Source organism: Oryctolagus cuniculus, chromosome 9, assembly GCF_964237555.1.
Source record: "Oryctolagus cuniculus chromosome 9, mOryCun1.1, whole genome shotgun sequence".
Lineage (NCBI taxonomy): Eukaryota > Metazoa > Chordata > Mammalia > Lagomorpha > Leporidae > Oryctolagus > Oryctolagus cuniculus.
The window spans coordinates 52,745,743-52,771,168 of record NC_091440.1 but is presented as its reverse complement, the minus strand read 5'-3'; the positions used below and the strand labels follow the sequence as shown (position 1 = coordinate 52,771,168).

The following is a 25,426-nucleotide window of genomic DNA, read 5'->3' as shown; positions in this document are numbered from 1 at the left end:
TCTTGCACTCCAACATCACAGCTTGTGCTTCTGGGAGGACCCAGTGGACAAATTATGACTCTTGATAACATGTACATTAAAAAAAGTAACAGGAAGTAGCTGCAGCTCTCTTAACTACTGTAATGCTAAAGTTGTGATGAGATTAAATATTCTGACACATCAATGACAACTCAGTTAAGAAAGTAAATATTAATCCTTTGTTGGAAATGTCATAGGTACTGTTGTGTTTGTCTTATTTACAGTTGAAGGAAAAGCTAACTTCCAATTAAAAATTTATAAAAGTGATTATTTTAATTTTCTTTTTCCATGTTCAAAAATTTTTTAGCTCTATCCAGAGACTCAGTTAAGAATCTAGATGTGGCTAACTTCGATATATCCATTCTTTTAAAATACAGAGATACATTTAGACAAGTTAGAGTTGTGGTGGACCTAAGGTCTCTATTCTAGCTACCCTATTTGGATGTCATGAAATATGTGAAATCATGTGTTAAGCACAGAGTATGACATAAGATGGAAGATCCTATGCCTGAATGCTGAATGATTTAACCTTGAGTGACAGGAAAAAAAAAAACTACCTTTCCTAAACACATGAATACATACATAATCACCTCAAAATCTAACATGTGAAATTCAAGATTATAAAGTTGTTTTGATCAGAAGCTTTTGTTACAAAAGGTTTTATTATACTATTTAGTATCAAACTCCTGTTTAAAAATTTATTTGACAGGTTAGAGTTGTGGTATAGCAGGTAAGGCCATCACCTGCAGTGTCGGTATCCTATACAGGTACCAGTTTATATCCCAGCTCCTCCCCATCCATCCAGTTCCCTGATAATGACCTGGGAAAAGCAGCAGAGGATGGCCCAAGCATTTGGACCATATGCATGGAGACCCAGATGAAGCTCCATGCTTCAGCCTGGCCCTGGCTATTATGGCCATCTGGGATGTTAACAAGCAGATGGAAGAAGTCTCTCACTCTCCTGTCACTCTTTTAGATAAATAAATAAATCCTAAAAAAAAAAAAAATTGAGAAGTGTCGCTCCCCCATTCGCGGAGGAACGACACAGGACCCTGCGCTGTTCTTTTGTCTGCTCGGCCCTCCCCGGGTTTGCTGCTGGTCCTTCCCGGGTTGGCTGCCGATCCTTCCACGTCCGTGGAAGGGCGGCTCCCCCTGCCACTTTCCCCACTTCCGCGGGGGAGCGGCACACCGCCGGCCGGCTCTCTCGGGGGCTGCTCAGATGTTACCCAGATGTTCCCCTTAGATGTTCCCGGTGCATGTTGTCTCTCTCCTCCTTTATAGTCCTCTTCCACCAATCCCAACTCTGCTACCCACACGCCGAGTACACTGCTCTCCTTCAATCAGGAGCAGGATCAGCTCCTGCAGGTTATTGGTCGAACTGGAGGCAGCTGTGTAGAAGTTGTTTACTCCTCTCCCAGCGCCATATTGTGGGAGAGCAGATGCATAGAATAAGTCTTAATTCCAGTAACTTAGTCTAGTCCGAGTTGCTCCCCACAGAGAAGCAGAGAGACAGCAGCCATCCACTGGTTCACTCCCCAAATGCCCACATTAGCCAAGGGGCCAAAGCAAGGAGAGGGGATGTAGGCCGGCGCCATGGCTCAATAGGCTAATCCTCCGCCTTGCGGCGCCGGCACACCGGGTTCTAGTCCCAGGCGGGGTGCCAGAGTCTGTCCCAGTTGCCCCTCTTCCAGGCCAGCTCTCTGCTGTGGCCCGGGAGTGCAGTGAAGGATGGCCCAAGTGCTTGGGCCCTGCACCCCATGGGAGACCAGGAGAAGCACCTGGCTCCTGGCTTCAGATCAGCACGGTGTGCTGGCCGCGGCGGCCATTGGAAGGTTATCCCACATGGGTGGCAGAAACTAGTGATTAAGTCAGTATTTTTGCCTCCTATGCTTTGCCTTGAGAAGGATAGAAGCTGGAATCAGGAGTTCAAGTTGGAAACTGAACCCAGGTACTTGGAGGTGGAATGTGGGCCATCTTACCCCATAGTTTAAATACTGCACCAAACACTGCCTCTATCTAGCACATAATCCAGCAAGAAAACCTCTGCAACTACTTAGGAACTTGTGACTCTCCTCCTATCCTGAACTCCCTTTCCTCTCTCTCCTTGTGCTCCAAGGATGGAATCAGGTTATAATGCTAACTCCATCAGAATATATCTATGGCAAATAGTGTGTGTTTATGTGTACAGGGAGTTGGAGGGGTGAATAACAAGATTCATAAGATAATATTCTAGGATACAAATCATGAATTCAGAAGGGTGAGTCTTTTATATTTTCAAGCAAGGAATAATGTGCATTAGTTGTGAATGGCAGCCCTAAGAGATAGAACATAATTTAGCAAGTCAAACGATCACCTGAAATTGTGGGTAGATTTTCAGCAATCAGAGGGCAATAAGAGACACTCTGTTAAATAGAGAATAAAGCACAAAATAGAAAAAAAAAAAAAAAGGCAGCAGCAGCAAACCCTGGGAAGAGAACGTTAAGGGATGACTATAGGCTCATCACTGAAAACTGCTGTTGGAATTAAAATGCCACAGTGAATTTACAATATGGATGATAAACATCCCCTAAACCACCACTAGTCAAGTGACTCCAGTCACATCTACTGTCTAAATTCCAATCCTTTCTCCAATGGAAGAAGCAAAAGAGGAAGAGTTTTACACTTCCATGTCCAGGTTTCCTTCCTCTGTTTAAAGCACCTGTACAGTATACAAGAAACACGTCCACTTACAGGGACCTTTAAAATTTCTCTCACTCTCTATCAAAGATATGCTGTGTAACTGAACATATAAACCGAACATGGTGTGGACTGGAAAGTCTTCTGTGATTCCAGGCTTAAATAAGCCCACTTTCTTTAGCTTCTTCTCTTTACATTTCAGTTCTCTAAAGTCTTCAGAATAAAGTCTCATTTCTTCAGCAACCCAATGAATACAACTGATAGCAATGATATCATTTCTAATGGTGAAGCAAGACCGTCCTGATCAGTTTCATAATTTCCTTATCCTTTCAGCTGCTGAGATTCAGCCACAGACAAAGTCAAGTATTTAATTCTCCACTGACTTCCCACCAAATCATTACAAATTAGCATTTGGCAAATGCTGTTTTCAGAAATTTAATATTTTGAAGATACGCTGCATTCATTTGGCATCATCTCTCTGATAGCACACATTCCTCAAGAACCATATTTCTGTTACAAATTATATTGCTCAGTTTAATGTAGGCTTATGAGCTAGTTTTGGACCTTTCATATACATTTGTTCACACAGAGAAACAGTGTTTTAAATATAAAAGGACATCTCAAACACAGCCAAGTCTCAGGGATAAACCAGGGTTTATCGCTTACTCCCCCAATACTTTGTCCACTGAACTATGTTGTCAGAAATTTAAGCTTGATTTGTTTTTAAGTGCATAATCCATTAACTGTTTCCATATGCCATAACTATTCAGTTGAGAGATTATTCATAAACTAGTTTATTGGCCCTATCTGGAAAATATGATGCACCTGTTATAAAATGTGATTACTTCCGAAAGCTAACAATTGTAGAACCACATTTTCATAATAAATCAGTCTAACTGAATTAGACTATTCATATACTTCTAGAAAGCTCTTTAATCCCTATTAAGTTAACAGTTTGTGAATAATGAAAGTAATTAATATTAATTTTAGTTGACAAATCTAACATCAATAACCTGTTAGTATTCTTTAATCCATTTTCCAACAGCCTGTAAAAATTAACCAACAGATGCTTCCAATCTAGTAAAAAATACACAGGTCATTAGCATTATTTTGATGATACCAAATGTTCAATACATGAATATTGTGATTACATTTCAGATATATTAACCGTGTTCTATTATAACCTTGTTAAGTATTAACAGAAGCCAAAGATAGTGAAATATAGCAATCTTTCCAAAAATCAAAACCAGCATTTGCTGTTCCACCTCTCATTCTTATGTATCAAATGAGAACTTTGAGATTCATGAAAACTGTAAAAGCTACAGGGATACAGAGAGTGTGTCTAATTTATACATTGCAGGGTGCCCTAGGCCAAACACAGGACCAACATATAATGTGAATATACATCCAATAAATATCTGTGGACTTGAATAGTGGTAACCAAATGGAAAGAGAAACAAGAGAGGAGAAAAAGAAAATAAAGAATAATTTGGGGAAATACCCATAGATATTGCCAGAAGAATTTAAAACATGGAAAGCTAAAATGGATCTCAAAAACTCAGAAGCAGGAAAACCAAAGTGAGACACTTTATAGCAAAATATAAAAGAATAAATGTACAAGTGAATGGGGAAAAATAATTGATTTCACCACAAAAGCTTAGAAAGGTTTTCTGTACTTTGCAAGATATGGCACAAGGCACATTTCCACTAAAACAATGTTGTAAATAATCACAGATTAGCTTAAGAAAAGAAAGATACAATTTAACAAGTAAATTTAAAATATAATATAGGAAAACAGGAGTAAAAAAGAAATGTCCAATCTCTTGTCAAGAGTATCTTAGTGTATCTACAGGTAACTGGAACAGAATGGTTTTGTGAGAAGTCAGAATTGTTTTTGCAATCAACAGAGCAACAGAAAAGATCTCAGCTGAAATGTCATCCAGATTAAACAATAAAAACAAGAGCCAGCTCAGAGAGTGGTACACCACAGGTGCTCAAAAGCGCTAGCTCCACTTGGTCCTCTATAAACCCCAGTAATCTGAACCTAAAAGTTCCAGAAAGCTAAAGTAGTGGTGACTGTTAAAAAAAAAAAAAAATCCACACTTCTCAACAAAAATAAAGACTATGTGACGGTGTAACAGAAAATATCAAGGTTCTCTTTAAATGACTGGGTCAATTTCTCCTGTTCTTACAACCCACTGAAAATGTGTACAAACCACATAAGACTGGCATATACAATTTTAGATGCTTGGGATGGAAGAGCCGTCATTGTAATCAAAGAAATCACTCCATTTCTTAGTCAAGAGTTACTGCAACTTAAAAAAAAAAAAAAAAAGAAAAGAAAAGAAAGATCATTTCTCTAAAATCCAACCATTCACCAGCAATCTACCTTCTGTGTACTTCCCTGCCTAGTAGTGAGGCAAATCAGCCAGCATCTAATAGCCTCAATTATACACCCCTCGCCCCTTGTTAAGGAGTAAAGAGGCAACTTAATTTTCATCTAGAACTGAAAAAATGTGTAAATGACCAGCTTTAATTCCAGATTTACAGAAGTTACAAAACTGACTCAAATAAAATAACCATTGGAGTCAAGGGAAACAGGCATATAACATTTTGAACTAGTGCCTCAGCTGCCAGGCCATGAATGGCAACAAGATGGAGCAAGGTATCCAATCCACCAGCCCAGTGTTGAACCTAAGATTAAAAAGGAGTAAGAAAGCAAGCTGGAAGGCTTAACTAGAGCTATCTATATAAAATCATGTTGCTCTGAAGGCAGAAATGACAGGCCTTTACCAATAAAATACATATAACTACTAGTAATACCAAAAGGCACACTTAGGGTTCCCCAAAAAATATTGTCTAGAATTTATCCTCTACCTAGCAGACCAAAAAATAGTTTCACAGCTCATCTCCAGATGGTATTATGAAATGTTAGCATTACATAGGGTCACAACCCAGGGTTTCCCCATCTCTTCTGCTGACCTTGGAAATTACATCTACTGTCACAGAAAAGGGAACACAGCATCTCAGAGGAAGCAAAAGATGTCCTTGTCCTCTACCAGTCTCTCAGTCCAGTGAAAGAGATTCCAAGCTAAGGGATCAGCATATACAAAGGCAGAGAGGCTTGGAAACACAGAATATCCAGAATAAAAATCATTTCTCACAATATTTATAATGCATTAAATTGAGCAAGTACATTGATTCTTTACCCCCCTCCCCCCACCTTGAATCTCAAAGCTAAAGTTAGATGACTTAAGAATTTTTTAAAGGCCCAATTATTTCATTTAGGGCTAACACTACAGTTAAATTAAAGACATGCTAACAAGTTTCCCTTTTAAGCCTCATTAATTAAGAAAGTAATCAGAGTAAAGAGCAGGAAAAAAAAAGAGTAGCTGGATAGCAGCATTACTTAAATAGCTTCTGGGTATCACCATTTGCACCTACTAGGAAAGCCAAAGGGAAAACTAATCAAATCCAGATTATGAAATCTGAAATTCCAAAGTGTTTTACATGTAAATACACATTTTAACTGCCACATATTTCCCTTGATTGCCTGAAGAGTGCACTAATCTTATTCAAAGAAAATTTTGATTCTCCATAATCAAAAGGTAAAATTAAGATCTGCTTACTTCACAATTTTTCCTATGGTGAACTTGCTGAGAAAATTCTCCATTCACAAAGATCAAAATATATCATTTATAATATTTTAGTCAAGACCAATGGTGCTTAAAAATATCTGCTGAAGACTTGGTTAACCACAAATTCTAGAAAGCTAGTTTAATCTACAGATAGTTTTTTGGAAGAGTTTGTAATCCACAATTATTTTTTCAGAAGGAGTTCCTACTTTACATTTATCTTTTAGAAAACATTTCACAGGAATGCAAATGAATTTTGCAAGTATCTGCCAACCTTCTGTTGCTGTGATGATGAGGTTAAGTCAGAGGTGTAAGTTTTTCCAACATGGTACATAGTAAATAGTAGGCATTCTAAGAAATCATTGCTTCCCTCTCTCCACCAAGCCCCCACCCTCATCCTTCTGGTACAGTCTCTCCCTGTCAGCAATTTGTGTCTGGTGAGCTCAGGGATATCAGCAGCATATCTCTATAGTGTAAAAGGTTCTTTAATTTTTGTCAAAGGGTAATTAATGATTGATTTAAGTGCTTTGTGCTATAGACCATAAATGTGAGTTTTACATAATACTTAAACATTAACAGTGTATCTTATCAGCCTTGAAATTTAAGTTGCAGGCTCCTGAGACTGAATGAAATAAATTCAGAGTTCAGAAAAGAGCAATACCTTTTTTATTTTTTAAATCACACTATAAAAGCACAAAACAACCTGGAAAACGAATGCCATTGCTTTTAATGAAAAGATTGTATAATCCAATCAAAATTTTCCCAGAAAACTTTCAAGACTTCATCAATTTGAGATTTGTTTCATGTAACTCATACCAATTGACTAAATTATGTGACAGTCACTGTGATACCAAAGTGTGGCAAAATTCTAACCAGAGGAAAATTCCTTTTGTTTTTTCTTAAGATTTATTTATTTATTTGAAAATCAGAGTTATACAGAGAGAGGAGAGGTAGAGGGAGAAAGAGTAGTCTTCCATCTGCTGGTTCAATCCCCAGTTGGGCAAAACAGCTGGAGCTGCAGCAATGCAAAGCCAGAAGCCAGGAGCTTCCCCTGGGTCATCCCGTGTGGGTGCAGGGGCCCAAGCATTTGGACCATCTTCTACTGCTTTCTTTCCCAGGCCATAGCAGAGAGCTGGATCAGAAGTGGAGCAGCCAGGGGACTTGAACCGGCACCCCTATGGGATACTGGCACTGCAGGCTTTACCTGCTACGTCACAGCAACAGCCCCCATTTTTTTAAATTTCTAAATATTCTCTTAAGGAGATGATCACGTGAAAATTATTTCTGAAAATATCCTCCTTTATAAAAGTCTGATTTACTTAAGTGGGACAACTTGAAAAACATGTCAAAAATTTAACAAAGTTTCTATTAACCACTTGCATTTTTAAAATTTAAAATATATACTGTATAACAAAATCTGCTTTTTAAACAACATCCTTAGATCACTTACCCATTAAAAATGTAAAAAGTACATATAGGATTCTTAAAATGTTTTATAGAGGTTGGTATATAAAAAGTAGCAATGTTAAAATTATAAAAGTAAGGGCCAGTGCTGTGGTAAAGTAGATTAAGCCTCCGCCTACAGCACTATTAATCTATATGGGTGTCGGTATGTGTTCTGGCTGCTTCTCCCCCAATCAGCTCTCTACTTGTGGCCTGAGAAAGCAGTGGAACATGGCCCTAGTGCTTGGGTACTGTACCCAGAGGGAGCTCCTGGCTTCAGATTGGCCCAGCTCTGGCCATTTGAGGAGTGAACCAGCAGATGGAAGAACTTTTCCTCTGTCTCCCCCTTCCTGTCCGTAACTGCTCCTCTTAAAAATAAATAAATAAAATATTTAAAAAAAAGATATGTTCTAATTTTTTTAAAAATTACATAAGTTAATAAATAAACAATGAAGTTAAATTTACCTCTTTGTTGGCAACAAAATGTATTCTCAAGTTTACAAAGCAAATCAGCATTTTCAAACTTAGTTTCATTTACTTTTATCCAGAAACAGTTTTCAGTCATTTCTTGCGGTCTGATCTGTAATCGGAGACAAGAATGACTCAAAAACAGCTCAGTGTTTCACCTGTCCCAGCCCAATATGTATAGATCTACAATTCCATACTTGCCAGAGGATGTGTACAAAGTAATCTCTAAAAATTTTTCCCAAATCACACTGAACCACTACAAGTTCTACAGATGTTAAAGTCTTATTAGGAAGAAAAAGTTTCCAAGATCAAATAAATGGTTAGGGATTTTAAGCTGAATGAAATAAAGTTTAATTTGTTCCTTCTCTACTGCATAATTCAGAGTGTTGAATAACGGTCACCTGCACTATGTCTTAAAGCACAAGATACATTATACAGAATTTCCCAAGTTTACGTGACCAGGAAACCATCTTTCTGCAAGATTCATAATTCCTGTGACCAAATTTATCAGCTTCTAACCACTATGAATACTTTTCCCAACAAGTAACAACAGAGAAAACTAACATTTTGTGCATTTGAGAAATGTTTCATAACTATAGGCTATAATCATAATATTGAATTACTGATTTAATTACAAATTAAATTTTATTGTAATACTACCAATTGTTAATAAATTTATAAACCAGGGAAAGCCTTTGTCAATATTAAAGGGCTTTGTGTCTCAAAACTGTTATGTTTTTTAAAAAGTACCATTCTTTTTTTTGTGTCATTTTCATTAGTATGCCCACTGGAAATTATATATAAATCCAAATGAATTTTAAGTCAGGTAAAACTATATTTTCCTCCAACTTTTCTCTAACTTCTTTTACCTTTAACCAATTTAATCTTCTCATGTTGATTTCAGGTTTAAATTCTTTCTTTGGTTTCAATCCAAAAGGCAATGCTGGTGGTGGTGGAGAATTTGGACCAAGAAATCCCAGGGGAGGTGGTGGAGGCACAGGACCCCCCAGTGGCATTGGCATTCCTGGAAGTGGAGGAGGGGGTGGAGGAGGGGGTGGAGGTGGCACTCCTCCACAGGAGGGCAGTGGAGGAGCAGGAGGTGGTGCTGGGTGGCCACTTCCAGCTTCTTTTGATGTCAAAGGAATACTCTTATCAGCTGGCAAGGCACCAAACTAGAGGAAAAAAATATATAACACCTTTAGACAGTGTTAGAAAAGAAGTTGAAAGCCCAAATCAAAGAGCATGTCTTATCAAAAACACTAAGCATAAAGCACAGCTAGTCTAATGTTACCCCAGGTTGCTATGACAAAGATGGTACTGTCCTTTGAATGTCAGGGTGTATTTGTATTATATTCACACACACATACATTTTGTACTTAAATATTAATGCCTCAAAACAAAGATACGGTTGCACTTCTGTTGTAGCATGATTCATTTGATAAAATGATTGGCCGGCAAATATGATTTGGGAGGCCTGACCCTGACTATCTTGCTCATCACTATATCCACAGCACCTAAGAATTACTTGGTTGGTGAATAATTAAAAGAATGAGATCACAGATTAGTAGATATTTTATTCACAATTTTCATCAATACAGCTCTGACAAAAAAAAAAAAAAAAAAAGAAGGAATATAAATTTCATGAGAACTACAAATTAAAATCCAAAGAAATGAATATGGTGGTAAATATTAAGTTTCTAATTCTAGGCTTTCTTCTGGTAGCTATAAAAACAGATCATCACACCACCTACAATGTAAAAAGAATTCAGGAGATTCCTTAATTTTTGTTTCACAACTAATTTTATTCTACTTTTATAGAAAAGCACCATGCAGCAACTTATCCAAAAATGAGTGGGGGTGAGGTGTGAGTATGTGTGTGTGTATATATAAAAACATTTACATATTACAATTTTCTAGAATAATCTATAAGAAATCATTCAATAAGGGGGGCAAAGTCCTTAAATTTATATTAGTAAAGACCAGGAAAAACTTGTCTAATGTATTTCAACCCTTGTCTATAACTCATTGTGAAGTTCGAAATGTAAATGCTCCTCTTTTTAATATGACAGACAAGGATCCAAATAGGAAAACTGAACAAATTCAATGGAAGATAATACTATCAAATTGCAGCACTAAAGAAAGGTCATGTACAGCAGGTTGAGGCATCACCTGCAACACCACCATCCCATATGGATGTCTGTTCAAGTCCCAGCTGCTTCATTTCCAATCCAGCTCCCTGCTAATACACCTGGGAAAGCACCAGAGGATGGCCACAGTACCTGGCCCCTGTAGCCACGTGGGAGACCTGGATGAAGCTTGTGGCTTTGGCCTGGCCCAGTTTTAGCTGTTGCAGCCATTTGCGTAGTGAACTCACGGATGGTGGAAACATCATGCGTGAGACTCATTTTCCTGGGCCAGTGCTGTGGTGTAGCAGGTAAAGCCGTCACCCATAGTGCCAGCATCTGTTATGAGCTCTGGTTGGAGTCTCGGTTTCTCCACTTATGATCCAACTCCCTGCTAATGCACCTGGGAAAATCAGTGAAAGATGGCCCAAGTACTTGGGCCCCTACACCCATCTGGGGAGACCCAGATGAAGCTCCTGTCTCCTTACTTTCATATGGCCCAGTCCTGGCCATTTCTGGAGTGAACCAGAGGATGGAGGATCTCCCTTTGCCTCTCCATCTCTAACTCTGTCTTCCAAGTAAATCTTTTTAAAAAATTATTTTCTTATAGTTCTTTAATTTCCAAAATGAAACAATAATAGATAGCTGGCTATCCTTAATGGTATCCTCAAAATAATCTTTGTGACAACTATCCACTAAGTCTTTTAAAGAAAGCAAAATTGCCAATAATATACAAAATGGTATACCTGAGACTATTTTAATATAACCATACATTAGGCTAAACAAAAAACAGCAAAACTATACTTACTGCTCATTATCCTGATGCACATCTATCTGAAAAATTAGCTAAGAAAATTCTACCTCCTTACTTCCCATTCTTATAAAGCACAGAGATGATGTACTTCTTACTATCTAAATGTTTTACGTGGAGAGGGTGGATGTGAGCTATCTGCTTCATAATACAGATTTGCTTCTTTTGTCATGTTTTAAATCTGTTTACTTTTGGAAATTGAAAAATTATCAGAAAATGTTCTCATTCAGCTAGAGGTTATCTTTCACTGCAAGGAACCCATCGGCTGAAGGTTTTGAAAAATAAATAGATTGAGCAATAATTTCCTGTACTGGATAAAGATCAGTGATGAATGACAAATCTACAAGTAAAAGACTTTCTTAACCTTTATACTTAATTACTTAGAGAAGATATGACATTAGGAAGAAAACTGGAAAAAGCACATAGAGCAATTAATAAAAATTGAGATATTTCTAAAAATATAAATAGGAAAAACATTCCAAAGTAAAATTTATAGAACTAAACACAAGTACATAGAAACAGGAATATGAAAGCATGCAGGTGAAATTAAAGTTTAAATACTTTGATGTTATGAAGATGTAACATGAACTTTGCTCCCCTAGCATGGATTCAACACCAGAATCACTCCAACTGGTATTTTACCTGAGATTTAAAAGCTTGCAACTCTGCTTGAAGCTCATTAATCTTTGCCTCTTTTTTCTGCAATTGAGCCTGAGTTTCTTGGTGGTCTGTAAACTCTTTTTCAAACTGAAAAGAGAAGAGAAAGATGGAAATGAAAAGCACTGTGCTTCATATAGGATTTTTGAGTTGGATTTGTGAAAGCAGTTGGTAGATTTTTGCTAAGTTACCTACAGTCTTTTTGTAGGTCCCCTCCAGGTCCCACCACAATCATTCATTCAAAAGAGGGCAGAGATGGAAAAAGGCAGAGATGGAGCCAGCCCATAGTTATCTGCAACCTTGGTATTTTTTTTAAGAAGTCCCTAAAAATCATCATGGTTTTATGTAAAATAATGGAGTAAAGCATTGAACCTTGCCCCCCAACTACAAAAAACTTGCACTTGAAATGCATCTTGTTGATTGACATGATTTTGAAAGACTCCATTGTAATATTTTAGTATTTTTATTAAGCAATTCTACTCTATACATATTGTATCTTAGAACAACATATTTCTCCTTATATCACTGGGAGACTGGTGATAAATTAATCTTTCAAAGTCCTACACGTCATACCTTCTGGCAAGAAGCAAACTTTGGTGAATCCAGTGTTTTCTGACTCATACAACAACTCACCCCAAATGCCCATCTTGCATTCAAATGGCTTCACTTTGCCATCATCTTGACTTAGGAGGCCTCTCCCAATAGAAGTGCATTTAAATGATGCATGGTCTCCTAATCAAGGACCAGTATTTGACTATCTTTGGAAAAAGGAGGGCAGAGGGACTGTAGGAGTCAAGCATTTAAAAAACAAAAACCCATAAAGGTAGCATTCAGACTTCAAATTGTAAACAAACCTTAATCCTTAATCTTTGTCCTTAACAGCACAAAGAAGTAGGTACTTGTCTTTCTTATGCTTACTAAAAGATAGAGATAAAAAATTCCAAAGTTGGGGCGGAGCCAAGATGGCAGAATAGTGAGGGCACACACCAATAGTCCAGGAAAAGATAGTTTAATAAAAGTGGAGTTACTGTAGCCACAGGAAAAAATTGCAGAGGAAACTCTTCCAGATCTAGTGTATGTGACTCGGAGGACCTACGGGGAGAGCAAGGTCGCCCACCACGTGGAAGCCGAGCTGCAGGAGCCCAGCCGCTGCAGAAGCCTAGCCGCCACAGCAGCCCAGCCACAGAGTCTGCGCACCAGTGCTGGAAGGGAAGGTGAGACAAAAACCCCGGTAACCCAAGACATTGGCCGGGAAAGGCAGAAAGAGCCTAGAGGGAACGAGGCCTGAAGCCCCACTAGGGAAAGTTCACCAGGCTGACTGGAGGAGAGAAAAAAATGAATAAATAAGGGGAACCGGCATGGACATTAGCCTCTCTCTCCACTCACCTTACAAAGCTGATCAAGACAAAGAGCAGGCTCCATTTTACGTATGTAAAGTGGCGCCAGCCATTATCCAAGCAGAAAAACCTGACTCTGGTGGGGAGAAATAACAGGAGGTTAAGACCTAGTGAAAGTGCGGAGCTAACAAACTGAGACTGTGAAAATCTGAGGGGGGGCGAGAGAACTCACCGAGTACACAAACTTGGTAACCTGGGCAACCTGGTGAGATACTGCTGAGAAATTTGAGACCACACTGAGGGCTGCATAAACTCTTTGTGTGGTCCCAGGGGTAAGCAGACGATTACCCACAGGGGCCAGATTTCATACATCAACTACCCCCAATTCCACTCAGCTGTGTGGAATTACTTCCCAACTGAGTCAAAAAAAAAAAAAAATAGAGAGCAAGCGAGGGAGAGAACAATCTGGTGAATCACCTTTGGCACACCCTTAACCCTGAAGAACCAAACAGAGCTCTATGGCAACACCCAACACAGCCTCTAAGGATCCATCAAAAGCAGACAGTCCACTTTAGAGTCATAGTACACCGAGAAAAAACACCACACCAAAGGGATCACATAAACAAGACTAGTGTCTGCAAATACTAAATGATAGAATCAAAAAGGGAGAGAACGATCCAACATGGGAAGCAGGATACACAGCAGACTCACAGAATGCCAGATGTCCTAAACAGCACTCTGGCCTCAGAATCAGCCCTTAAGGTATGCGGATCTGGCTGAAAAGCCCATGAGAGTATTACAGGCATGGAAAGCCAAGACACTCTGGCAAAAAAAAAAAAAAAAAAAAAAAAAAACAACTAAATGCAAGATCTCCGCAAGTGAGATCCCAGTGAAAAAAGAACAGGTCATCAAAGAAGGAGGTACCTTTCTCTGAAGGGAGGAGAGAACTTCCACTTTGACCATGGCCTTGTCTAAAAATTATCAGAGTCAGTGAACCCAGGGGGCTTCCATAGCCTTGGAAACTCATGACAAGAGCCTAGGGTGATTACTGATGCCATAAACAAGAGTGTTGATTTGTTAAGTCAACAACAGGAGTCACTGTGCACTTACTCCTCATGTAGGATCTCTGTCCTTAATGTGCTGTACATTGTGATTTAATGCTATAACTAGTACTCAAACAGTATTTTACACTTTGTGTTTTTATGTGGGTGCAAACTGTTGAAATCTTTACTTAATATATGCTAAACTGATCTTCTGTACATAAAGAGAATTGAAAATGATTCTCAATGTGAATGGAAGGGGAGAGGGAGCGGGAAAGGGGAGGGTTGTGGGTGGAAGGGAAGTTATGGGGGGAGGGGAGCCATTGTAACCCATAAGCTGTACTTTGGAAATTTATATTCATTAAATAAAAGTTAAAAAAAATTCCAAAGTCTCTGCCTTCAGGGTCTGACTTACTGAGATGAACCCACACCAACTCCTTTCAATTAATGTTTAGATACTTTAATGATTTATTAATAAGTGATGTTTTAAAGCAGTTTTAGGTTTACAACAAAACTGAAGGTAGATTTTCCATATATTCTTGCGCCTAAGCTTACATGCTCTCCCTTCATGCTTTATGGCTGGTAAAGCACTGACAGATACACAAGGCACTGATGGCTACCATGTTGAACAATACGTATTATAAAATTTTTTCATCATTCATCATTATCAAGCAGGCCTGATGCATAGCATTTTTTTGTCCATGACAGCTCTTTAATAAAATGACTTCTTTACTCTTAAACCATCAAAGGTTTCAATATGATTATTAGCTTACTATCTAAGAACCTCCCAGGGTCTGGACCTCCTATGAGACAATTAACACCTAGTAGCATGCCTACAGTACATCCCTCAGGGAGCAAGGTGCTCAAATGCAGAGCAGGAGAGAATATGGTGCTATCAGTAGCACAATGTCTGGTGGCAATTTAAAAACAAACACTAAATCCATGAAAACTACCAACAACAAAAGAGAAAGAAAGAGATACTGAACGCTAGTAAGTGATTCCAGGAGGAATGATGCTTAATATGAGATCTGAAGAACTTGAAGAGTTAACTGGAAAACATTGCTAGCATTTCAAGTGAGGGACAGTACAGCATGTGGATGAATGACAAGCAGTCCTTCGTATGGAGTACAAAGGAGATTTGAGAACAAACTGCAGGGGACGAAGTAAGAGATGTACACAGGAATGAAATTGTTGAAAGGAATTTTGCAGTAAGTCAAAGAGTTATTGCTTTTTTCTAAGAACTATGGAGAGTACTCAGAATATATATACTAAGAAAATAACATGATCAAATTTGTACTTTGACAAATCTAAAAAACAGCAATGTGGAAGATGGACTAAAAGAGCAGTACATGTGGCATGGAAATGAGTTCGGAGGCTACTACAGTTCTGCAGGCAAGAACTAAGGGCTCGCCTGAATTGAGGTGGAGGAAAGGGTAATAGAAAAGAAATGCAATCAGACTGTGGCATCCGAAAAAGTTAGTGGTTTGCTGAATGAAGGAAACTTACAAAGGGAGGACATATCTAAGAGATCTACAGTGTTTTTGCAAGCTGGAAACAAAGTGTTGCAATTTAGAGGGGAAAAATACCACATAAAATATGAGGAAGAAAGATATTAGGGAGAACATAAGTAAATTTGGTTTTAGACATAGGAAGCTTGAGACAAAGAAAATTCAAAATAAATTTAAATACATTGACCTCTTTGATATCTCAAGTTCTCATACTGACCCTCAGTGCTCATATTAGATATCACTTTCTAGTTTAAGTCTTCTCTGGCTGCCCAATTCTTAGTAAGGAATCCTTCCTTTAGGTTTACACACCACATAAAGGTTTTTCTACTACAACAATTAGTGATTATCACACTGAGAAAAAAAAGTATAAGAACACAGTACAGCACATCTAAATCACACTCATTGACATGGAAGTTCAAAGAAATGAGAATTTTTTCTGTTCAGTACATTGCCAGTGCCTTCCATGTATAATTAAAGTCAGTATTTGTGAAAAGAAGTGATGAGCCACCTCCTGTCAACCCCATTTTGTAAGAATGTGTCCGTAGAATCAAGATCACACCCTCCCAGTATCAACAATCTTAGAGGTGTTAAATTTCTTTTTACAATGAAAACAATGTCCAGTGCTATACACATACCAATACATGAGATATTAAATTCTTTTTAAAATATATATATTTATTATTCATTTGAAAGCAGAGAGATATCTTCCTTCCAGTGGTCCACTCCCCAAATGATGGCAACAGTCAGGTATGGCTGAGGCCAAAGCCAGAATTCAGGAACTCCATCCTGGCCTCCCACATAGGTGGCAGGTGCCCAAGCACTTGATCCTACCTCTGCTGCCCTTCCAGGAACACTAGCAGAAAGATGGATGGGAAGCAGAGTCGCCAGGACTCAGAAAGGTATTCTGATATGGGATGTTGGTGTCTACTCCAAGAGGCAACTTAACTTGCTAACCCATCATGTCAATCCCAAAACATTATGATGCTAATAAGAATGAAGAAGCCAGGGCTTGCAATGTAGCAAGGATTAGACTACCACCTATGATGCCAGAATCCCATATGAACCATGGTTGAAGTCCCAGTTTCTAGGCTCCCAAAACAGCTCCCTGATGTTGCATTTATAAACGCAGTGGAGGCCTCAGTACTTGGGAATCTGTCACCCATGTGGAGACTCCCAACTTCAGGACTTCAGCCTGGCCTAGCCCCAGCCACTGTGGCCGTTCAGGGAGTGAACCAGAAGATAGATCTCTGGCTATTCCTCTCTCCCTCTCTATAACTGCCTTTCAAATAAATAAATCTTTAAAAAATTGAAGAAGCCTTTCCAAAATATTAATATGTCCACTATCTGATCTTATAGACTCTAGACTAAAATTCAGAAGGAAAAGTTTTATTTAGGAGACCAAAGACAAAACTACCAAAACAACCACAGTAATAATTTGTAATACTATAGCTAAACTTGGCCATACTGATAGTACTTAAATTTTTTTTAAATAAGAAAAATTCCCACACACTCCCCATAAAAAGATTAGAAAAAATATAAACTTTGCTTTACCATTTTTGTAATATCTACACAAAAATGCCTGCAGCCTTGGGGATAAAATAAATCTCCATTAGAAGAATACCTTATAAAAACCAGTATGATGGCCTTCTCCAAGAAGAGCAGTATTGCACTTACAAAATTACACGCAAAAATGTCAAGAAGCACAGTTAATGTTGAGGTTCTGCCTAATTTTATTCCCTAGGGTAAATGTATTAGTGCATCTGTACAAGAAGGTTGATAATTCAATATTCTCTATATACTTTCTGACATTTCTGGTCTTCATTTTTCAAGTTTATGCACCAAAATAAAGAATGTGTCTAGCAACTATGATAGCTTCCTGCCTAAAGCAAAGTATTTACATGTGTCCGTGTAAAACGATCAGAGCAAAGTTTTTGCTGATATATACAAAATGGTATGGCAATAGAAACCTTTTATGGAGCAAACAGTATTTTCTGAATATACTTAAGACATATAATCTCTGACTAGAAAAAAAAAAGACAACTAACCTTGAACAAGGTCTTTCTTTTATTTACATTTAAAGCTTAGCACTTTTTGGAAAAAGTTGAAAAAAACTCCCTTCATATATACTGCATATTTAGAAATGACAACAAAAGCAAATGTATACCTTCAAGGATGCATCCCAATCGAGGACTTAAAAGTTTACTTATACAGGTTAAGTAATCCTTTGGGACCAAAGTGTTTTGCATTTCAGAATTTTTTGGATATCTGATATTTGCAGACACATAACACTTCCAACATATCTGCATCTTGACTGACATGAGGTCAGCTGGGTAATTTTTTACTTGTGTTATGTTGGGACTAAGACAGTTTCAGATTTTTGGGGCATTTCACAGTTCAGACTTTTGGATTAGAGATGCTCAGCCTGTACTTTCCCATGAAAAGCCTAAGTGGTTACCATGCTTAATATAAAAAGTGGATTAGGGGTTGAGGGGAATGCCCTCTTAGAACACAAGCATCTATGGACCGAATCATTTAAGACACTTAATTTACAAGATCCATTGATTTGATTCCCACACTAAAAGAAGTTATTTCAGGGCAATGACAACATCATCTTCTTATCTGGAATCCTAGCATGTGGCCAAAGGCCTGGGATTATCACATCCTCTCAATAAGTGTGTGGTAAACTCAAAGCTTTAGGCCTTAGGACATTTACAATGTTTTTCATAAGTTAGAAGTAACTTATGAAAGGATGATTATCATTTACATGTTTCATCTTCAGAGTTTATAGTCATGCACAATTCTCTCAAGATACATTTAGGATCTGCTACATAAAAAATGTACATTCCTTGGCATGTTGTTTAACACACCATAATGTTCATTTCGTAAGTGTTCCCTGCTTGGTTGCAGTAATAATAATTATCATGCCTTCAAGGTAACAAACCGGCTGCAAGAAATCAGAGTTACTAAATGAAATGTAAAGAACCCAATTAACAAAAAGTTTAACAGGTAACATTCTAATAAAAGGACAAAGCAAGAGCAGGCATTTGGCACAGTGGTTCCAATGCACTTGGGATGTCTACATCCTATATCAGAGTGCATGGCTTCAAGTCCTGGAACCACTTCTGATTTGCACACCCTGTGAGGCTTTAAGTGATGGCCCAAGGACTGGGGTCCCTGGCATCCATGTGAGAGAAGAGTCTTAGCTTCTGGCTTCATTACCTATTCCCCCTTGTTACAGGCATTTGGGGAATAATACAGCAGATAGAAGACAGAATATCTCAATCACTCTCTCTGACTTCAAAAAGCAGCAATTTCATATAGCTCTTCTTGCTATAATAGTGTTAATCAAAATAAAAGTAACTTTTTCTGTTAAAATTTTAATTAAGATTTCAGTTTTAAGGATTTAACCTATATGATTTCTTAAGAATTACCTCAATCTTCAAATTTTAATTCTGTATATTTTATTCAATCACTTATTCATTCACTCATTCAAAAAGAATTTTGTTGCTTTTGTCATTCTTTTTACACAGGACCAGATTCTTCTTGGTTCACGGATAGGGAGTAAGACAAGGAAAAAATCCCTAATAAAATTTCCCCAGAGAAAGAAACAATACAGTCATGTCCTCATACAAATATATTAACTATGTAGCACGTCAGATAGAAGGGAACAAAAGCAAAGGAAGAATAGGCAGATCCAAGGTTGGGAGGGGGATGTTATCACTTTCAAAAAAATAGTTCAAAAGGTTTATGGAAAAGAAAAGTTTATTTTGGAGCACAACAGTTTAAAATCCAGATTTCCTTAGTTTTTTTTTTTATTTTTATTTTTTTATTTTTTTTTTGACAGGCAGAGTGGACAGTGAGAGAGAGAGACAGAGAGAAAGGTCTTCCTTTGCCGTTGGTTCACCCTCCAATGGCCGCCGCGGCCGGCGCGCTGCGGCCGGCGCACCACGCTGATCTGATGGCAGGAGCCAGGAGCCAGGTGCTTTTCCTGGTCTCCCATGGGGTGCAGGGCCCAAGCACCTGGGCCATCCTCCACTGCACTCCCTGGCCACAGCAGAGAGCTGGCCTGGAAGAGGGGCAACCGGGACAGAATCCGGCGCCCCGACCGGGACTAGAACCCGGTGTGCCGGCGCCGCTAGGCGGAGGATTAGCCTAGTGAGCCGCGGCGCCGGCCCCAGATTTCCTTAGAATATCCATTTTCTGTGAACTTTAAGACCTTTTTATGCACAGATTTCAATGTTCTTGGAAGTGTTTCTCAGAGGAAGTCATCCGTGCACATACTTGAGAGCGGCAAATAAGAAAGAAAGAAAAACTGGCCAAGTCCACAGAACCAAGCCTACAGTGGTTTCCCACACAGCCTTGCAAAGTTACTCACTCACTTTTTTGGTAAGTTCTGAAGCTTTCTCTTCAAATTCTTCCAGTTTAGCTTGATCTATGCAAACATCTAAAATTAAAATCATAGTAAAGACTTAATTCCAGAGCTTTCCACATTCATTGTATAACAGGTTCAGAAAGAAAACATCATAGAAGACTTATAAATACTGGCAGTAATATGATGAATAAAATGCTGAAAATTATAATGTTGGAATGGAGAAAGCTTTTCTACACATGACAAGAAAAAATAGAAAATATAAAAGAAAAGACAAACACAACTGCAATTTTCTATATAGCAAGACAAAAAGTTTCATTGTACCATACAATATGCAGGTTTCCCTTATCTATATATATTCTGAAAGAGGAAGAGAAGCTGATGGCCCCAGCACAAGAGGAGAAAGCAGGCCAAAGTGATGAACAAAAAATTAGAAAAAACTTACTAAATCATATGAATATTTGCTTCCCCTAATATGAAAATACAAAATTTTTAATAAGAAATCATAGCAAAGATTGATCAATCTATAACATCAAACTCCCTTAACACAATATTAGAAGTATAAATGAGAAATTTCTGATGAAAAACTAGGTAGTTTATACTAAAATTTTAAATATGCATTTTTGTTCAGCTAGCAATTCAAAATGTTGACCTATCTCCTTATATAATAGCAAAATAATCACAGATATTAATGTCATCTTTGACCTCATCTGAACTTTTTTTAAATTATTGATAAGTTATCAAGCTGAGAGTAGCAGATACAAAATTTAAAAATTCAAATATTTTCTTCTTGGCAGCAAATTCTATCAATAATTTTCTTTGAGGTACAGGCTCCCTTTATTTCATTTTTAAGAACGTATATGTGAAACTGAAAGTTACATATATGAAAACCAGTATTTCAAAGCAAGAAAACAGCCAGTTACATTGTTATTTTTTTAATCATTTCTTGGTATGAAGCAGAAGTACTTGAAGTATATAGCCCATTTGCTAACACAGAATATTAAAAATATGTTACTCAAGAGTCAATACACTTATAAGGATCATTCTTAAGCCAAAAAAATCATTTTCTTGTCTTAACAAATTAATGATCACTACCTACTACAAACTAGTGCCACTGCTTTAATTCATAATAAAATGCTAACAGTTTATCCACCACTGTTTTGTATCATCAGTATAAAATGTCAACACACAAAAAAGGCCAATAATTTCTATAAATGATTTTGACTATTAAGTGACTCACTAAAAGGGTGTCACGGGCTTTCAGAAGTCCACAGACCATCCCATGACAACCAATACCCTAGACCTAAGCCATGTAAGAAGAGACAGTAAAATATATCCGTTGAAAAAATATATAGACTCACCTACAAACTGACTTAAATCTAAATCTAGTCTTTTTCGATATGTGAAGTCTGGATCCATTCCATCTCTATGCAAAACAATCTGGGATACACACTCATCAATTAATCTGAAGTATTGTTGCCTAAAACCAAAGCAAAGAGTCAATGAACACCCAATTCATTAGTGTAACTTACATCAAAACAAAATATTTTGGTAAACTTGCAGATTTCAGGTTCTCTAATTTGTCATTTATATAGTTTCAACAACTGACATAACAGATTAGAAATGAGACTGAGAGAAAATAGAATCATAACCATTCTTCTAATTATTTCAAAATATTTTATTTTTAAAATCTATGAAGTAAAAGTATTTTTAAAAAGTTTGTGGGAATGCAATTAAAAGATAAGTTTATTTTGGTACAAAAAAGCTCTGAAATTCATGCACACATGGTTTTCTAAAAGTTCACTGAAAATGCCCATTATAAAAAAGCTTCACAAGGATTTCAAATTATCTTTAGACCAAAATAAACTTATCTTTCACTTATACTTTTCCACAAACTTTGTGAAATACTCTCATATGATAAGCTCTCAAGATGATTTCCTTACAAAAGTCAGACCTTGACTTAATTAGCTGGCATAAAGAAACAGATTAAGATGAAGCACTATGTTCTTAAGAGTGGTCCCTAAGAGACCATCAGCTTTCCACTATACTACACTGAAGAAGCTACCAATAATTCATTTAATTAATACAAGCCAGGAAAACAAAAAATCTTTTCCAAAGAGTGCTATGGAAAGTTCAAACCATACAATATATCATTTTTAAAATATGGAATCAGCATAAAAAAACAATACTATAAATTATATAATATAAAATGTTTCTTATTTAAATGAAAACCAGAAGCACTTAAAATAATAGCAATAATTGTCTAAAATTCAAAATATAACTAAAACTCCCAAACATGCTTCATGGTGTCAAAAAAGTTAAATTTAGTCCATTTATAGTAAGTTAAAGAACATTTCTGAATATTCAAGCCACCACGTGTGAAAGAAATAGAAGAAAGATTTCACTAAAAAACTCACAATGGACAGGGTGGTAGTATTCTAATAAGATACAGTCCTCACCCCCAGGAACCCCCTAGACATTATTTTTTTTCCTCAGTGTTTTTAGCACACTTTTCCTTCCCAAACCCTCCAGATCATGTAAGTGGCTGGCCTCTCTAGCCATCTGGGCCATGTGAAATATTACTTACTGCCATTGACCTACTTATCTTAAACTTAGTAAAGCCATTCATTGTTGCTGGATAAAATTTACCGCAGCTTACCATCAGCAAAGATGACTAACCTTTACTGGCATAAGTAAAAATGTTCAAGAAAAGATTCCCAGGAACAAATGAAAGAAAAGTGCTATCTATGCTTCTCCAAATTAATTTTCCTGACTTCTAAAAAGATATGACCACTTAAACTTAGGGTCATACATTTACATCTGTCTTACTTGAAATTTTGAAAAATTTATTGTATTCCTTTTTTTCTTCTATTATTTTCATGCTATTTGAAACATTTTAATTTTTAAAACACAAGCTATTTCATGTCAATTTTAATACCTTTAGCAAATGTTTCTGTGAACCCTACAATGCTCAGTTGTAAGTTATTTTATTATGTAGCTAAAATCTCATGCAAACAAACTTTTAGGAGGCAATAGTAGCAAAGAATAATGTATTTCTGGATTTCAGAACAATCTCTGTAAGCATTATCGGTGAATTAGTGAATGCATCAGGAATACTTGTATATGAACAACTTCATTAAGGGATAAAAATAAATTGTTATTACCTCACTAATAAAAAATATCAAGATTGTTGGAAGACGTGTTGAAATAAACTTTGATTACTCTCATATTTTTCAAAATACATATTTATTTTCATTTTACTTTAAAGATCTTCCATCTCCCAGTTCACTCTCCAAATTTCTATAGACAGCCAGTGCTGGGTTAGGTCAAAACCAGAAACATGGAACTCAATCTAGGTCTCACACAAAGATAGATGGCTGGGACCCACACCCAAGTACATGAGTCAACATCTACATAGAGTGCATATTAACAAGAAGCTGGAACAGATGCAGAATGGCCAGGATTGAAAATAGGCATTTAGAAATATGATGTAGGTGTCCTATGGAGCAACTTAACCACTTGCCAAACAACTGCCTCTACGGTATTTTTAGCAAATATTGAAAACCGTCTCCAACACACATTCAACTAGCATGGAATTTTGTACGTGGTCATTGTAAGTCATTAATTATTTGCTGCAGAATGGAATTTGATCTTATCCATCATCCAGCTACCAAGCTGCATTTCATTCCTGCCCCTTGTCCCTGCTTTTTCCTGAGAAATAAAGTCTGCCATTGACATACATTCTCCAATCATGTTCTATTTTTTTATGCCAAAGCTGAAGATGAGCAAAGATTCTAATTTCCCATTCATGAAATCATTTAAAGAACACTTTGTATTCTGCAAGGAAAGAGTTAATTTACAATTTATAACAAATGAAAAATTATGTTTGTTCATAACAAAAGTATTTAAAATGTTCAGGTCACCTAAAATTCCTGGACAGCTAAAATCCAGGTATATCTGAATTCTATGACACCAAATAATGAGGTTAAAACCAAAAGAACAACATTAATAGAACTGTTTACCAGTAAAAAAGAATTTTACCTTCTATTAAAAAAAAAAAACTAAGTCAATAAAATTTCTAAAGATAAAGTATGACAAAAAGAATATGTAAATGGGGCCAGCGCCACGGCTCACTAGGCTAATCCTCCGCCTTGCGGCGCCTGCACACCGGGTTCTAGTCCCGGTCGGGGCACCGGATTCTTTCCCGGTTGCCCCTCTTCCAGGCCAGCTCTCTGCTGTGGCCAGGGAAGGCAGTGGAGGATGGCCCAAGTGCTTGAGCCCTACACCCCATGGGAGACCAGGAGAAGCACCTGGCTCCTGCCATCAGATCAGCGCGTTGTGCCGGCTGCGGAGGCCATTGGAGGGTGAACCAACGGCAAAAGGGAAGACCTTTCTCTCTGTCTCTCACTGCCCACTCTGCCTGTCAAAAATAAATAAATTAAAAAAAAAAAGAATATGTAAATGACCACAATTCTGACACAACCTTTCAATGAAGGTATAAAATCTTTTTAAGGATAAGTAATGACAACAATCATTAACTATGAAAGTGTGAGTTTTTCTGAGGACAGCAGTCTTAGGAGAATCACTGCCATCTTAGCAAACTTACTTAGAATCAAGACCAAGGGCATGGCCCTTAAAGAGCAGAGGTAGGAATCAACACAGATGAGCATCAAACGTAAAAGTTGATATTCTAAAGATAGCTAGAAGTCTACAGCTCATTCAGTGTTATTTTGGTAGCACTACAATGTATTTCTTTGAGATGCTTGATTCCACTAAAGTGACAGAGTCCCCTCAGCATACCAGGATGGTGGTGCTTTTTACTGTTTTGAAGCTAAACACAACTACACGCCCTCTTGGAGCATACAGGGATTAGAGTCTAAGGAAGATACAGCCCCTGTAGCACTAGAGGAACATTCAAACCACTGAAAGCAAATAGCAGTCCTGAACTATGAGTTATTAAAATGCCATCAAACAACCAGAGGTGGAAAGAAGCAAACATATACTAAGAAAAGGATGGCATGGGGCTGGCGCCGTGGCTCACTTAGTTAATCCTCCGCCTGCGGCGCCGGCATCCCATATGGACGCCGGGTTCTAGTCCCGGTTGCTCCTCTTCCAGTCCAGCTCTCTGCTGTGGCCCGGGAGGGCAGTGGAGGATGGCCCAAGTCCTTGGGCCCTGCACCCCATGGGAGACCAGGAGAAGCACCTGGCTCCTGGCTTCGGATCGGCGTAGCACCAGCCATAGCAGCCATTTGGGGAGTGAACCAATGGAAGGAAGACCTTTCTCTCTCTCTCTCTCTCTCTCTCTCTCTCTCTCACTGGCTAACTCTACCTGTCAAATAAA

The 25,426-nt window shown here is 37.8% G+C and overlaps 1 protein-coding gene across 4 annotated transcripts in view; it reads right to left on the bottom strand.

Moving 5' to 3' along the window:
* The window catches only part of DIAPH3 (diaphanous related formin 3), a 556,480-nt gene that overhangs the window by 341,173 nt on the left and 189,881 nt on the right, over positions 1 to 25,426 (bottom strand). For all 4 annotated transcript variants that reach the window (XM_051850009.2, XM_051850008.2, XM_051850012.2 and 1 more), the window contains 5 exons: positions 21,447 to 21,565; positions 20,096 to 20,160; positions 11,817 to 11,921; positions 9,110 to 9,412; positions 8,238 to 8,352 (listed from right to left, as the gene is read on the bottom strand). In XM_051850009.2, the coding sequence (XP_051705969.2) occupies positions 8,238 to 8,352; positions 9,110 to 9,412; positions 11,817 to 11,921; positions 20,096 to 20,160; positions 21,447 to 21,565 (707 nt within the window). The remainder of the gene's footprint in view (positions 1 to 8,237; positions 8,353 to 9,109; positions 9,413 to 11,816; positions 11,922 to 20,095; positions 20,161 to 21,446; positions 21,566 to 25,426) is intronic.